The sequence below is a fragment of the Peromyscus leucopus genome, chromosome 1 (assembly GCF_004664715.2).
Source record: "Peromyscus leucopus breed LL Stock chromosome 1, UCI_PerLeu_2.1, whole genome shotgun sequence".
NCBI classification, from domain to species: domain Eukaryota; kingdom Metazoa; phylum Chordata; class Mammalia; order Rodentia; family Cricetidae; genus Peromyscus; species Peromyscus leucopus.
Genome location: NC_051063.1, coordinates 113,980,865 through 113,998,311, shown reverse-complemented (window position 1 = coordinate 113,998,311; position 17,447 = coordinate 113,980,865). Strand labels below are relative to the sequence as shown.

Here is a 17,447-nt window from a genome sequence, read left to right as displayed (position 1 = left end):
CTTATCAATTGGATTCCGGGAGCTCAGCCAGGCCTGGCCGTGGATCTCTGTATCTTCCATCAGTTGCTGGAGAAAGGCTCTATGATGACAGCTAGGTTATTTGTTAGGCTGGTCACCAGAGTAGACTGGTCTAGTCACCCTCTGGACCACTGCCAGCAGACCAAGGTGGGGTCAACCTTGTGGATTCCTGAGAGCCTCCCTAGCACCCTGCCTCTTCCTATTCCCATGATGTCCTCATCTATCATGGTATCTTCCTCCCTGTCCTCCCACTCTGTCCCTGTTCCAGCTTGACTCTCCTACTTTCCTATGTTCTCATCCCCCACTCCTCTGCCACCCCCCACACACCCAGTCCACTCATGTAGATCTCATCCACTTCTCCTTCACAGGGTCATCCATGTGTCCCTCTTAAGGTCTTTCCCTGCTAGCTAGCCTCTCTGGAGTTGTGGGTTGCAGTCTGGCCATCCCTCCCCTCACATTTAGTATCCACTTATAAGTGAGTACATACTATGTTTGTCCTTCTGAGTTTGGGTTACCTCACTCAAGATGATATTTTCTAGTTCCATCCATTTGCCTGCAAATTTTATGATATCATTGTTTTTTACTGCTGAGTAGTACTCCATTGTGTATATTTGCCATATTTTCTTTATCCATTCTTCAGTTGAGGGGCATCTAGGTTGTTTTCAATTTCTTGCTATTACGAATAATGCTGATATGAACATGTGTCCTTGTGGTAAGATTGAGCATTCCTTGTGTATATGCCCAAGAGTGGTATAAACTGGGTCTTGAGGAAGACTTATTCCCAATTTTCTGAGACATCGCCATACTGATTTCCAGAATGGCTGTACAAGTTTGCATTCCCACCAAAAGTGGAGGAGTGTTCCCCTTGCTCCACATCCTCTCCATCATAAGCTGTCTTCAGTGTTTTTGATCTTAGCCATTCTGATAGGTGTAAGATAGTATCTCAGAGTTGTTTTGATTTGCATTCCCCTGATGACTAAGGATGTTGAGCAATTCCTTAAATGTTTTTCAGCCATTTGAAATTCTTCTATTGCAAGTTCTCTGTTAAGCTCTGTAGCTCATTTTTTAAATTGGATTGTTCAGTATTTTGATGTCTAGCTTTTTGAGTTCTTTATATATTTTGGAGATCAGCTCTCTGCCAGATATGGGGTTGGTGAAGATCTTTTCCCATTCTGTAGGCTGCTGTTTTGTCTTATTGACCGTGTCCTTTGCTCTACAAAAGCTTCTCAGTTTCAGGAGGTCCAGTTTATTATTTGTCACTTTCAGTGTCTGTGCTACTGGTGTTATATTTAGGAAGAGGTCCCCTGTGTCAATTCGTTCCAGACTACTTCCTATTTTCTCTTCTATCAAGTTCAGTGTAACTGGATTTATGTTGAGGTCTTTGATTCACTTTGACTTGAGTCTTGTGCATGGTGACAGATACGGATCTATTTGCAATCTTCTGCATGTTGACATCCAGTTATGCCAGCACCATTTGTTGAAGATGCTTTCTTTTTTCCATTGTACACTTTTGGCTTCTTTGTCAAAAAAATCATATGTTCATAGGTATTTGGATTAATGTCAGGGTCTTCAATTCGATTCTATTGGTCCACATGACTGTTTTTATGCCAGTACCAAGCTGTTTTTATTACTATATCTTTATAGTAGAGCTTGAGGTCAGGGATCATGATGCCTCCAGAAGTTGCGTTAAATTAGCCAAATTAGGCAAATCTTAGGACAAGGCAGAATACAGCCAAATTCTTTGCTAAAATACTACAGTAATAGCATCTTGCCCAGTTACCAATGTCTTGTTTCCCCTCTGAAACCTAGTGAGCCATAGCTATACTGTATGCATTACTTTCAGCACTACTGACTTCCAGGATGCTACTAGAATAGCCCATTAAGCTCTGATTATATCACTCAGCAGTTTTTCTAGTCCAAAGTTCCAAATTTCTCCAATTCCTCCAAATAACAATATGGTCATATTCTTCCCACTCACTGGGAACTGAATTCAAAGAAATGAGCCTATGGGGGAAATTCTCATCCACATTCTCCTTACATACATATATATTTTCTGGCTAAAATATATATTTTCCCTCTGTTAAATAACTATGCCTTTTGATTAAATGGAGATTTCTTCCTTCCAATACAATTGAGCCATGGGAAAGGTTTATGCTTGTTTGCTTTAGGGAATGAGAGCAGAGTACCCTATTGATTTTTATATGTGTATATTAGTGGTTATCAATAATCCCTATTTTAAAAGTGGTGCTTTAAAAACATTGAGTAGATCAAGAAATCCTGCAAAAAAGAGCATATTTGGAGACATGATACTTCTTGATTTAAAAATTGATTTAATGTTGGTGAACTCAATTTCATAAAGCAAACACTACTGGATACACATAGACAGATAGGTCTAAATAAAACAATAACAGGACATTTGCTATCCTGTTCTCATTGATTGATTATATCATACAGACAAAAATTGACTAATAAACTTCAGGGATAACAAATAATACTTTGAGAAATATTGGTGTTTTTTCTTCCTTATAGGTCTCATAAAATTAAACAGCAAATTCTTCAATTTTTGGGTTACCTTTGTGGAGAGACTTATTGTTTCAATGTTATTTTTAATTTTATATCTCTTTATATAGTTTATATCTTCTTGGTCCAATTTTAATAGATTACACATTTATATACACTTATTCATTTGGATGGCTTTTGTTTTTTTTCTAATATCATGAGATACAATATTATTTATTTGAGATCTGACAGATTTTTTAATGTAGACATTTATATCTATAACCTCCTCCCATAGAACAACATTCAAAATACTTCACTGGTTATGCTGTGTTTAAGAGATTTAATAATATTATTAAATATAGTGTAGAAATATTAAAAGAACAACGCAGCAAGAAGAAGAACTAAAAGGAACACAGAAGTGAAAGGAAAAAGTAAAATTTGTAGATGACATACATGACACTATACATAAAAGACCAGGAAAATCATCAGAATGCTCTTAAGTTTAATAAACCTTTCAATAATGTAGCAGCAGAGAAAATTCACATCTAGAATTTAGTAGCTTTTGTATATAGAAATAATAACTAATTGTGAATTTCAGGAAAATAATTACATTTACGATGGCCTCAAAAAAGTAATGACATAAATCAACCATCTATTTTAAACAATTATTTACTTAAAACTATAACACACTTAAGTAGTTGAAGAAGATCATACAGGCTAGTTTTTGTCAATTTTACATAAACTAGAGTCATCTGGAGAGAAGGAATCTTGATGGGGGAGGTTGTCTCCATCAGATTGGCCTGTAGGCAAGTCTGTGGTGTTATTTTCCTGACTAATTACTGATATAGGAGGGCCTAGCCCATTAATGGTTGGTACTCCTGGGCAAGTGGTCCTGGACTGTGTAAGAAAACAGGCTGAGCATGCATGTGTATCATGCCAGTAAGCTGTTTTGCTCCATGGTATCTACTATAGTTACTCTTTCTAGGTTCCTTATTTGAGTTCCTGCCCAAGCTTCTCTTGATAATGGACTTTGATTGGAAGTGTAAGCCAAATACCCTTTATTCCCAGAGTTGCTTTTTGGTCCTGGTATTTATCACAGCAATAGAAAAAAAAACTAGGACAGATCAGAACTATATAATATTGCTAAAATGGCTTTGTGGCCGAAAGCATTCTACAGAATTAATAAAATGCTCAGCAAAATTAGAATCATATTTTTCACAGAAATAAAAATAAAAGTTCTAAAAATTCACATAAAATACCAAACAATGGCCAAAACAATCAGAGTAGGAAGAATGACGCTGGAGGTATAACAAAACCTGACTTCATATTATTCCACAGAGCCATAGTAATAAAACCAGCAAGGCACAGACAGAAAACCAGACGTGTAGACTAGTGAGTGAACAGAATAAAAACAATCTAGGAATAAAAGTCAACACACCTGACGTCATTTGACTCTTGACAATGATGCTGAAGACATACACCAGGTGATAATGCCTCTTTAAGAAGTAGTTCTGGAAAACTAAATATCCACAAGTGCATGACTAAAGTATAGATCTTGGTCTCATACACCAGGTGATAATGCCTCTTTAAGAAGTAGTGCTGGAAAACTAAATATCCACATGTGCACAACAAAAGTATAGATATTGGTCTCACACCCTGTATAGAAATTAGTTTTAAATGGATCAAATACTTTAAGACTTGAAACTTTAAAAGCAATCGAGGAAATGTTAGGGGACACAACTCAATATAAAGGTGTAGGGATTTCCTTTCTAACTATAATAGCTCAGGGAATTAAAGTAAGAATTCACAAATGGGATTACATGAAATAAAAAACCTCTCAGCAAAGCAAACAATTTCTAGAGACAAGAGATGGCCTACACTCTACAGGGGATTAATATGCAGTATATATAAAAACTTGGAAAAACAATAAACAACTGAGCAAATAATCTATTCAGTAAATGGCCAAATAAACTTAACAGACTCTCCACTTAAGATGTATAATTGGCCAATACATCGAGTGAGGTTCAAAGTCTTTAGCTATAAGGGAATCAATGAAAATCAAAACTCTGTTGATGATGGGCAAATAAACTTAGCAGACTCTCTAATTAAGATGTATAATTGGCCAATACATTGAACGATGTTCAATGTCTTTAGCTATAAGGGAATGAATGAAAATCAGAGCTCTGTTGATGGGGCTGGGGAGACAGCTCAGCAATTAATAACACAGGCTTTTCTTTTCCTTTCTTTTTTTTAAAGAGGACCCTGTTCAATTCCCAGCACCCACATGATGGCTCACAACCAGGAATCTGATGTCCTCTTCTTGCCTCTATTGGCACCAGGAATACATGTGGTATGCAGCACACAGGCATTCATGCAGGGATAGCACTCATCCATATACACAATTAACTAACTAACTAACTAACTAACTAACTAATTAATTGAAAACCCTCTGTTGAGATTTCATCTCAACCCAATCAGAATGGCTAAGGTTAAGAAATAAATAGCAACAAAAGTTGCCACTGGTACAGGAATGAACATATATTAGCCAGAGACTACAGGAATCAGTATATGTATTCCTTAAACAATTAAGCTAATGCTGTTATATGATCTAGGAATAACACTTCTGTGAATATTGTCAAAAGAATCAGTCACCTCATTAGAGAAATACTTGCATGTTTATGTATATCTCAGCTCTATATACAAGGCCAAGCTATACAATTAGCCTAGGTGTTCCTCAGTATATGTATATACAAAGTAAATGTGGAATATATATATATATATACATATATATGTATATATATATGTATATCTGAGTTTTATTCAGCTATAAATAAAATGAAATCATAAAAATAGTTCTACAAAAATAGATGGAACTGGAGATTATTTAAAGAATCATAATCAGACTCATTAATACAAACATCACGTTTTCTCTTGTATAAAATTTAGGGGGTGCATATGGAGAGAGAGACAGGACATGAAAACCTATACCTGGAAAGTTTTTCTCCGGGTCCTGCCAAGTCTCCACAGTCCCTCAGCACACTTATAAAATCACCACTCAGAAGGTTATATTAATTAAAACTGCTTGGCCATTATCTTAGGCTAACTATTGACTAGTTCTTACACTTAAATTCAGCCTGTTTCTGTTAGTCTATAAGCTGCCACATGTTCTGTGGCTGCTCCCTGGACAGCCGGCTGGAGTCTACTGACTCAGCCTTCCTGTTCCCACAATTTTCCTTCTCTGCTTATCCCTCCTATACTTCCTGCCTGGCTACTGGCTAATCAGCATTTTATTTATCAACCAATCAGAGCAACACATTCACAGCATACAGAGCAACATTACCCATCAAAAACCAAGTGAGACTCAAGAATATAGAAGTGGAAATGCAGGGGAGAGAAGGATGAGGGAGGGAACCAGAAGGATTAATATAATCAAAGTATGGCATATATGTGTATGAAGGTATTGTGCTGACTAGTCTTATGTCAGTTTGACACACAAACTAGAGTTAACTGAAGGGAGGGAACCTCAATTGAGAAAATGCCTCCATAAGATCTGGTGGTAAGGCATTTTCTTAATTAGTGATTAATGTGGGAGGGCCCATCCCATTTTTGGTGGAGCCACCACTAGGCTGGTGATCCTGGGTTCTATAAGAAAGCCGGCTGAGCAAGCCATGAGGAAGAAGCCAGTAAGCACCCCTCCATGGTCTCTGCAACAGCTCCTGCCTCCGGGTTCCTGCCACTTTTGATTTCCTGCCCTGACTTCCTTTAATGATGAACAATACTGTGGAAATGTAAGTTGAATAAGCCCTTTCCTCTCCAACTTGCTTTTTGGTCATGGTGTTTCATCATAGCAGTAGTAACCCTGACTCAGACAAATATCATAATGAAATACATTACTGACACATGATAATGCAAAAGAAGGAATTCCTGTCACATTCCAAAATATGGGATGAAGCTTGAGGACATTGTGCCAATTAGAATAATCTGGCAACACAAAGAATAACTACTAATTTTACTTATATAAAGTATATTAAGTACTCAAACTCATAGAAAGAAAAAGTGGCAAGTAAATTGTCTATTGCTAAGGGGAAGGCTGAGGAAAAATTAGTGTTTTATGGATAGAGAGTTTCAGTTTTTTTAAGATATAAAAATTATAGAGATCTATTGTGTAATACTGTGACTGTATGTAAGACTACAGAACTGTACTCTTCAAATGGTTGAGAATATAAATTTAATCTTTTATGTTTCTAGTAAATTATAATATCAGTGAGATGATTCCAAGATAACCTACCTGAAAGAACTAATTTGGAAAGGATCTCATGATTAGATGTTTGTAAATGATTTTCAAAGTCTTTACTTTCAAATTTTCCTACTTTCAGACTTCTTAGGGGAGAATGTACCATTTTCTGGTATTAAAGATCTGTGATTGTCTATATGAGCCTTGCAGATCAGGCTTTTGTGTTGCCGGCTATTCCTAAATCTATTTTAAACTAATCAATTAAGATAGCAATGCGTTTGTTTCCAAATGTTATTGCAGAAACAATTACACCAAAGAAACTAGATGCTATAAATTTAACATATCAGTTATTAGAATTTCATTATTTCCTATGTCTAAAACATTCAAAAACCATTTTGTTCATATATGGGTCATACAAAAAGACATGCAGACTTTATTTACTACCTGGATCAATATGTTCTGTGCTACTGAAAGTACAATGAGTCACTATTATAAATGAGATGAGATGGCACTTCAGTTTAGATGATTGTGGCAATATCTGTCAGTGGAATGTCTACCATGCTGGCTCACAAATTCAATAGTTAAATAAATTTGAATAAGCCAATTCTTCTGAGTCTCAGATTCTTTTTACCTGTAAACTTATAGTTAATTTACTCCTCATGAATAATTAATATTACCATGGATATGAAAATTCCTAATCACAGCTTACTTAGTAAGAAGTTAATGTCTTTACAAGCCATAAGTCTGATAAGCAGCTAATATGCCAACATTTATAAAGTCCTCTCATGTAGCTCAATAACAGGAACAAATAACATGATTTGAAAATAAAAAAAAATCCATCCAGAATAGACTTTTCTCCACAGGAGTTGTAAGAGTGGCCAACAGGTAGGTATATGAAAAGATCCTCACCATTAATTATAAAGAAAATGGGAATAAAAATTACTGTGAGAAACCACATGCCACTTGTTAGAATGGCTGCATGGTTAGATATGAAAACCACTGTAAATGGTACATTTATTGAAAACCTGATTCTCAGCTGGTGGCACCTCTGAGAGCTTGAGTTTTGAGAGTACTCACCTCATAAGTTGGTTAATCCACTGATGAATTCATGGCTGAACTAGTATTGAGATCTTGTCAGAGAAAGAGGGGGCCTTGGGTCATATTGTTTAATGGCACATCTTGTTAGAGGGCCCTCTTTCTGTCTCTCTCTGCTTTCTGGGTATTTTAAGTGAGCGTGTTGGTGCTACTGTGAGCTTTGTGCCTGGTGTTTTGTCTTACCACAGGCAAGAGGAAATCAGCAGAAGCAAGGCAGCCATGCTTCTGAAACTTAGCCAGAATAAATCTGGATTCCCTTTGTTTGGATTTCTTAGGTATTTGTCACTGTGACATAAAACTGACTAGTACAGATAGACTAGCTAATATCAAGATGTCAAAAACTAGCAGATATGAGTGTGGGCTTGAGGAAAGGAAAAAATGCGTATTATTGTAGTAGTGTAGATGGACATAAGCACTATGCAAGGTAGTAGGATGCTGAAAAAGGAGTTAAAATGGTCTTATAACATCGCAATCTCTTTGTTGCACATTCCCCTAATGAAAAGGAAATCAGCACCTCGTGGAGATGTATGTGCCCCTTGTGTTCACTGCAGCACTGTTTACTATAGTCCAAAGATGGAAACTAAGAGTCTATAAAGAAACTGATACAAATAGACATTGGGGTATTATTCAGCTCTAATGATGAATGAGGTCTTAGAATTTAGAATTTCTTAGCTGGAACTCATAAGGATTTAGGAAACATTATAGTAAGTGAAACAAAACCACTACAAAGAGAAAAACACTGTGTTCATCTCATTATATATGAAACTCAAGAGAAAATTCAAATGTACAGAGATAAATAAACACGGGTGAGAAGAGGGTTGGGGAATAAATGAGGAGATGTGGGTCAGGGGACACGTAGAAGTAGATAGATATGAGAAACAAGTTGAGGTAATGAATTTGCACATGCTGTATATGTGATAGGTGTACATTTCAGACACGAAAAACCATAGGAGATCCACCTCTCAGTGCTGAACTATTTGTAATAGATTTATAAGGGGAATTATTGCCTCCAGTTGGTGATCTACTGGTGACTTCACCAGGTTTCAGTGGATAGTACCAATCTGGTGTCACACAGATGACCCATGATAACTTAAATGGGTACAAAATAATACCAAGAGTCATGGTTCTGAAAAAGAGACTTTTGGGGATGATAAAGAGTTTATAGGGATGGGAGAGAGATAGGAAAATGTGAGTGTGAGAGATAGTTATTAGTGCACATGATATGCCTGAATGAAATTGTCAAATAAAATTATTATAACAGGAAAAAATGTAAGATGATGCCTCTTAAGTAATCTAAGTATAGTAATTACCTCACTAACTCTATGTCCCTTGACATCATATTATGTACTGTAATTATATACAATAGAATTTATTTTAAAGAATAATTTTAAGGAATAAATGCTGAATCTGAAAAGTTTGTGATTTTTATATATTTGTAAATACTGTTAATAATGTAACCACTTGCTTAGAAATCAAAATATATTAAAAACCATAGACTGTAAATTTCACCTTGAGCTCCTGATTCTGGCTTTACATAAAAAAGAAAACAGCTTGTCCTTCCATTCAAAAAGCATCTTGCCACCAGGCTGTGTCTGAACACTGGTGATGCTTCTTGCTTTTACACATACCCTTTGTGTGGGGTAGACACTAACAGGAATGTAGGAAATAATTTTAAAGTGTGACCCTTGCTAAGAAGGAAATGAACTGGGATCGTGAAATGATGAGGGGTAGAAAGGGATCTAATTTAATTAGAGAGGTCAGCTGGAGGCGGTTTTCCTGAGATGGTAACATCTGCACAGAGACCAGGATGACAAGGGGCCAGGTGTGTGAGGATCCAGGAAGTCAGTTCTTGGCAGAATGAACAACGGATTAAATGCTCTGGGTAGAATTAGACTGAAATACTTTATATGCAGAACAGAAAGTACGGTAGTCTGATTAGGGTATGAGAAGGTGGCGTGAGGGAAGGGCATTGAGCAATGTTGTGAAGGTTATTCATTCTAACAAAGAAGAAAAATTGCTTCTCAGATGATACAGCCTTTGAGATTTGTGGCTTGCACACAATTATTTGGATATTTGGAATCCACTGAATGGATAACATTGTATAACAATAAGGGAACTTGAGTCTTTTAAAGAATTGCTTAATGTTCAGCAAAGTTTACATGAACTTAAAAGTTTGTTGGAGAAGTTTACATGAACTTAAAAGTTTGTTGGAGAAATATAATTTAGTTGGATGTCTTCACCGTGTTTTGTTGGACCATTTATGGTTATTGAAATTTTCAATTTTCATTGTTTGGATTTTGGTAACAAGTGACATGCAAACCATGTGGTCCTTGATTAATTATGTTCCAAGTCACATATGTATGGAAAATTGTCTTATATATAATTGCATCAATGCAAATGGAAACCATGCTTAAACAAGTATGCTAAAACCCCAAATTTCTTGATTTTTGTAATAATTACTGGTTCTGTTAAATTGGTTTATTTTTATATTATTTTACATAAATACACAATTAACTTGAATGGAATATGCAGTTGCCTAGAATTCTGCTTTATATTAATTCCTTTCAGGATCCAATATTATCCTGACTTTTTTTTTTTTATAATAGAAACTCATTGGAAAACTCAGTCCTTCTCCAGTTGATCTTAATTTCTTACCCGTCTCTGGAGAGTTTGGAAATGAGGGCAGGCATTTTGCCATGACCTGCCTGCAGTCTATTTTACTAAGCTAACAAGTTTTGCGGATGTCATTTGCACGCCTGCTGTTGTGGATACCCGGGTACAGGAAGGGGAGTCCAGGTGGATGAATTGATTTGTTATTTCCATTGAAGCTGATCTTTCCACCGTGGAGCCCATTCCTTCTTGAATTGTTTCCCTTAGAAACTCTAAAATGCTTCATTGTGGAAGCCCTGCAACCCACCTGTCTTTGTAGGGTGATCTCAGGTTTTTAGTCTGAACTGAATCCGGTGTACCATGGGCTGGAGAAGGCCAGGTGTGTGTGCCACACCTCTGGGTTGTACCTAGGGAGGCTGCCTCTGGATTTGAGCTATGATGAGATGCAAAGAGCACAACTCCGTGTGAGAGTTACTTGGATTCTCTGTAGGTTGTGTATATCCTTAGGGACATTCTGTTTCATAAACTTGAGATTATAATCCCTTCTTGAAGGAATGTTATCATTACTAGATTGTATACTTACAAAACATCTGCCATAGTACTTAAGAGAAAATCCACTTTAGTGATATCATTCAGAGTGTTTCTGTTACTATGTTTCCATTCCAAGGCTCAATTGTCTCCTTCCAAGGTGCACTCTTGCAGTGGTCGTGCTTCATCATCCATGACTATTCCAAACCATACTGCCTCAGCTTAGACAGGATTTTTCAGTGGGAATATTTTTATTTTCAAATACTTGTAGCTACATTCTCCAATTTTTTTTTCTTTTCTTTTCTTTTCTTTTGAAACAGGCTTTCTCTGTGTAGCTTTGGCGCCTGTCCTGGATCTTGCTCTGTAGACCAGGCTGGCCTCGAACTCACAGAGATCCGCCTGCCTCTGCCTCCTGAGTGCTGATCACTGCCTGGCTCCAACCTATTTCTTTCTTAACTGTATATGAGTATATATATATATGTGTGTGTGTGTGTGTGTGTGTGTGTGTGTGTGTGTGTGTGTGTGTGTATTATCCTCATACTATATGTGTATGGCTCACATTTGGACAGGGATGTATAGCATAGATTCAAATAGGCTTCTATAAGTCTGTCAGAAAAAATGATCAGTGTAACTGGAGCTGTTCTTCTCTTTAACAGTACAGATATGATTTTTTTTGTTCTTGTATGTCAAGGGCTATGCTAGATACTAGCAATAGTCTCTAAATCTGCTGGCCAAGCTGCTTAGTTCCTAGAACAATAGACTGTGAATATAGTTCACTTCTATTGTTATGTAAACATGGGTGAGACGAACAAACAATAAATAAATAAAAATAATAGTATAAATAAATAAAAACAATAAATAAATAAAAATAAAAGTATAGGCTTTTAGTGGAAGTAATTTCTAATAATATTCTGATATCAAACCATGAGTCAATATATCCCTGGCATGATATCAACCTTAAGGAATGTCAAGTAAAGCAGTTTGCAGGGTATGGCTTTATACCTTGACAAACACTGCTTATGAAATGATAGGCTCAACTGAGTACTGTCTGTAAAAAAAATGCTTCTAGCCAATGCCTTGTTAATTTTAAAAATAAAGTAGCATTTCCCTTGAGGCAAATGAGGGAATTATCCTCTATTATCTTTATATATGAGAAAAATCAATGGAAGGTAAGGAGTAAACAGAACTGCATCCTAACTTAGACTAGGCTTTAAAATGTAATCTAGGTTGGACAAATTGCTCAGTGGATAAGAGCACTGGCTGTTCTCCTAGAGGACCTGCTGGTTAGGTTCCCAGCACTCACATGGCAGCTCACAACTATCTGTGTAACTTCAGTTACAGGGGATCTGATGCTCACTTCTGGCCTCCAAGAGCACTTCAGGCACATGGTACACAAATATACATGCATGCATAACACTCATTCTCATACGATAATAAAAGAAACATGATGTATTTACCTACCCTCATACATACAGACTTTATGCAATTAATCATTTTTGCCTAATACAAACTAACAAATATGCCACGTGCATACTGTGTAAAGCATGTGATATATTTGTACTCATTTAGCATTGTATGAACAATGCTATATTTTTCCAAAGCAGAGACAGGATGTTCAGTTTGTAAAATGACTGCTCTAAACACCCCTAATAGAATCCCACTGCATGTGTTTATGAAGCTGATTGTATAAAGCTGTGCAATATTATTGATCCATACCCTTTTCAAATACAATAGAGGGCATGCAATTCTTCTTTCCAACTCCTAGTTAAGTTTCCTGGCTCCTCTCCAGAACACCTTCCTGACTACTCCATTTCTGTGTTAAATGCTTCTGCTTTGGAGTCCAGGACACTGCTCAAATCTTTCACCCTAACAGTACTGCAGGCTTTGATTTGCTTGTCTTTGCTCACTGAGTTTCTTCACATCTGTAGATTCTCAAGAATATATGTACATTATTGAATGGACATGCCTAGACCGGATGATGGACAGATAGAATAAAAACCTAATTTTGTGCAGCTCAGTTTTAATGAGTGATTAAGACATTAATCTATCAACCCTCCATTGTATGTGCCATATGATGACATGGGAGTACCTGTAGAATGCCAGGACTGATGTTCCACTAGTTGCCTTTCATGTCTTCAGCCTCCTGTCCTTTACAAAGTGTTTTCATCTGTGATCCACCACTGTTAGAAGACTCATCAGGCTCCCTCTGCCAGTTTTCCTCATGCCCAGTTCTTCCTCCTCCTTTGGAAGACAGAATGCACTTCCAAGCTACCTTTCTTCCAGAGTCTCTCAGACTTTTATCTTCCATTCTAATATGACCAAGGAAGCCCAGGACTTAAAATTAAGAGACACGATCTTTATTGTTGGCATGGAAGATAGCTACCAGGCTCTTAGGAAATCAGTTAAACATGTCAGAAGTGCTTTGTCAACATTAAAGAGCTAGAGGGAAACAAAGCCTAATTATTTCCAACATGAATATGACGATCAGAATTATGTCCATATTAGATGATCTGGCTGTGTCGGGAAAGCACTCTTGGCACCTAAGGGATACTCAAGGACATGGTTTACTCCTCTGAGATAAGCTTAGGCAGTATTAAGCTAAGTTAATCACTGTAATGAGGTAACAAATGAGGAGATAAAGACGTAAAATGATGCTTCTGTAACCTTTTCATATTATTGAGCCATAAGATAGTTACCTAATTGAATAGAACACAGAATGGGTTTTATTTGTATTGCTTAATGTGGAAATCATCTGAAGTTTATTATATCTGTAGGGTAAGAGTTCAGAGAAAATTATTTCTAACCATAAATTATTTTTGAGCTACTTTAAAAGGTTATATTGAATTGAAATTCAGGTTTTTTTTCCCCGTCACCTCTCTCTTCCTCCTCTGAACACATATCTGATTTGCTATGAACTAAGGAAGAAAAATCTTTAAAAACAGTACTCTCATTTTGGTAAAATAATGACACGTCAGTTCCTGACACATTCATCCATTTAGCAATTGGGAGGTTATTGAGGTTTGAATCTGAATAATTCATGAAAGGTAGGAAGAAGTCTTAAGACTCTTATTGAAAATACACCTTGTTAAAAAAGAGGGTTGGAGCCGGGCGTGGTGGCGCACGCCTTTAATCCCAGCACTCGGGAGGCAGAGCCAGGCGGATCTTTGTGAGTTCGAGGCCAGCCTGGGCTACCAAGTGAGCTCCAGGAAAGGCGCAAAGCTACACAGAGAAACCCTGTCTCGAAAAAACCAAAAAAAAAAAAAAAAAAAAAAAAAAAAGAGGGTTGGGCGGTAAAGGGGCAAAATATCTTGACCAGTAAATTGAAACGTATGGGTCCCTAGGCATTTCTTCTCGAGGTGGCTAGTGGTCCAGCTGATTGTGACTTTTCTTTCTAGTGAGGGGGAAGGTGTTGATTTATTTACCATTCTTACTGATCCAGCAGTACTTTCCACCTCTCTTTGAGTCTGATGATGTGCTCTTTCCTTGTCTCCTGGTCTGCACACACACACACACACACACACACACACACACACACACACACACACACACACCCGCCCTGTGCACTCTGTTCTCTGAGTCCCAGTGCTTCCTGTGTGTCTCAGGCTGTTGGGGCGGGGGGGGGGGGATCATTATCTAGAGAGCAATGCTTGTCAGGCACCCCAATCAGCTTCACTAGGAGAAGGGAGGGACTTGAGGGAAGGGGAGGGTTAATCATTTGGCTGCTAAAATGCTGCAGAAGAGAGCACAAAGCTCCGCCCACGTAATAAGTGCCTGTAGACAGCCAGTCAGGGGAGAAAAGTTTGGGAACAAACTCATTTTTTTTCTCCCTTTTTGCTCACAATGTAGAACTTCTGTAAACACATTGAAGCTTCCTCCCACCCCAATTTTATAATATACTTTCTTGTTCAAATAGTCGGATCCTTTGCTTACTTGTATATGCGGTAGACCACACATATGGCTGCGCAAGTCAAAGGGGAAACTGAACATTCTCCAAGTTAAGCTTTCAAATCTGCAGCCTTTTTATGTACCTGATCAGCCTTTCCACATCCAGCTGTTAGTCATTTGTAAGCAGCCGCCCTTGTAACCGCAAGTGAATTCAGCTGTGATGTATGCAGCACCGCGTGCACCGTAGCTTTTCACTCATATCCTAGTCATTGAGGCTCCCGGGAATCATGCTCATAATAAATAGCTTTTTATTACCCCAAGCCGCTGTTCTGGCAGCCGAACGACAGTCTTTTGATAGATGGGCCGGGTAGTTGTGTGTGTGTGTGTGTGTGTGTGTGTGTGTGTGTGTATTGTGCTTTACTCAGAGTAGTTAGCAGCAAGGAGAACGCAGCAAAAGGGGGTTACTTTGGCAAAGGAAATCTTCTGAGTAGAGCGGAGCAGCAGATCAGAATTCAGAAACAAGAGCGAGAGCTGAAGTGTGATTCTCTGGCGCTTGGTCTAACACTCATCTCCAGGATAGAGCAGTGCCGGGCACTCACGTCAGCCCTGCTGCCCTTCTCGGAATCCGCTAAGAGATGATGCAGCCTTGGAGCCCAGCAAGCCACCAGGAAGTTTGGCCGGAGCTGATTTCTAGGGGATTTTCCCGTGCCTAGGAGAATCCTGCTTGCATTGAACTGTATGGAGGAGGGCTCGAGTTTCCCATGAGGGGCCCCCCTTGGAAAAGCCGTCTGTACAGAATCCAGGCTCTGCTTCTCTGAGTGTGCTATTTACTCAAAGGCTTTTCCTCACCTTTGCTGATTTGCTGGTGTGATTTCCATGCACTGAGTCCTGAGTAGGGATCCAGGATGGATTGCCTGTGCATTGTCACCACAAAGGTAGGCTAGGAAACACAGCTGTTTGTGCAGCATTTTTTTTCCTATTATTATTCCGGTCCTGTAATTAAACAGCTCTGCTAGATGCTGCCAGTTCATGAGATAAAATGATTAGTGTAATTTACTTTGCTGGGCATTTTGTTCCCTAGGAGGGTTTGAGGGTCCTGTCTTTCTGTGATTTCAACTTCTTAAAGTGATATGGTGTGTTCGTGCAAATGACAGGGGAATGTGTCTGTGGGTTTTTCTTTTTTCTTTAATGGCAGGTTTTGCTTTTTCATCTATTTATAGCTTGTAATTGAAACATCTCACATAGTAATGCTGTTCACACATCGTTTTACCATACCATATCTGGGTAGTCTTTCTGAGTGGGCTAATTAGCTTTTCATTTAAAAACCATGTCTCCTATGCTTGAAGAAGCCAATCAGCTTTACTGTGGCTTGACATATTGTTTCTGATTGGAGAATTCTGATACTCTGCATTTTGGTGATTTCTTTTAAAGGAAAAAAATCTTTAGGCCCCCAGGTAAAACAAACAAGAACAGTATTAAATATTTGACTGAGTCCGTTTTGACTACATTCAAATGAAACATTTGATCAGATAGAGAAATAAAAGTGAGAAGGGAGTAAAGTGAGCCCTTTTGTGGGCTACTTAAAAAAGACAAAAACTTCAAAATTAATTTTGTTCTGTTATCAATTCTAAATAGCATTGGAAAGTATTTAAATTTCACAATCACTAGTTACTTTTATTTATAAAACTCTAATTCAAAGACACTAGTTAGCTTGCTTTTGATGATGCATGAGGGCACATCACAAGTTAATACGAGCCATTTCTTTTAGCATCTAACATTAATTAGATGCCATCTAATATGAAAAAATCAATACTTTAGTATGCAAAATCCAGTAAGTGTAGATTTCTTACTCTCATCTTCTTTTATTACTGAATAAAAAGTTAATTTTGAAGCCACCAATGAGGTTTCATGTTATATGTTGTTAATTATTTCACCCTTTACAAACAGAATCCAGAAAACCTTAGTAGGCATCTCCCCAAAGAGTAGTATCTGATGGGAAATTAAGTTGATATTAGTAGTAGATTTAACATCTGAAAAATTCTAGTTGGAGTGGTTGACAGACTTCTAGATCATGTGAAAATACTTAATTTGATTAGTGTTTTATTTAGTTTTTACTGTAAAGTTAGGTAAAAACCAACACCAAGCTAAAATGAAGGAGAAAATCAAAATAAATGACAGACTGTATGGCTTTATGGAATACAGGAAACAGAAGAACATATACATATAAATATGTTTATCCTGAAGTGTGGAACTTGGAGGTACTTTTCATGAAAGAATACTATTGAATATCACCCACATGTGTTTCATAAGTATTTGTTATCAAGTCATGATAATTTCAGATGAGATTAAGCACCATGAGTACCCATTGGAAAAGCGAGACAACATTATTAATTACAGTTCAAAACTGGACATCCTTTGCAGTGGAGAAGGTAGTTCAGCACTGAGATTCAACATAGATAGCATAACCAAAAATATTGTTTACTGTATTGATTTACCAAGGTATTAATGGCCATAGGTTCTGGGACAAAGGTAGGATATTATTTTGTCTTAAATGTTGTAATGGTCATAAATATCAGTA

General features: G+C 37.5%; 1 protein-coding gene across 3 annotated transcripts in view; it reads left to right on the top strand.

The window, feature by feature from the left end:
* Positions 1-17,447, top strand: part of Dlg2 (discs large MAGUK scaffold protein 2) — a 1,876,145-nt gene that overhangs the window by 335,798 nt on the left and 1,522,900 nt on the right. For 2 of the 3 annotated variants that reach the window (XM_037206918.1, XM_037206903.1), the window contains exon 1: positions 15,274-15,804. The exons of the other annotated variant lie outside the window; for it this stretch is intronic. In XM_037206918.1, the coding sequence (XP_037062813.1) occupies positions 15,775-15,804 (30 nt within the window). In that variant the 5' untranslated portion in view covers positions 15,274-15,774. Of the gene's footprint in view, positions 1-15,273; positions 15,805-17,447 lie in introns of those variants that run through there. 3 annotated transcript variants of the gene reach the window in all.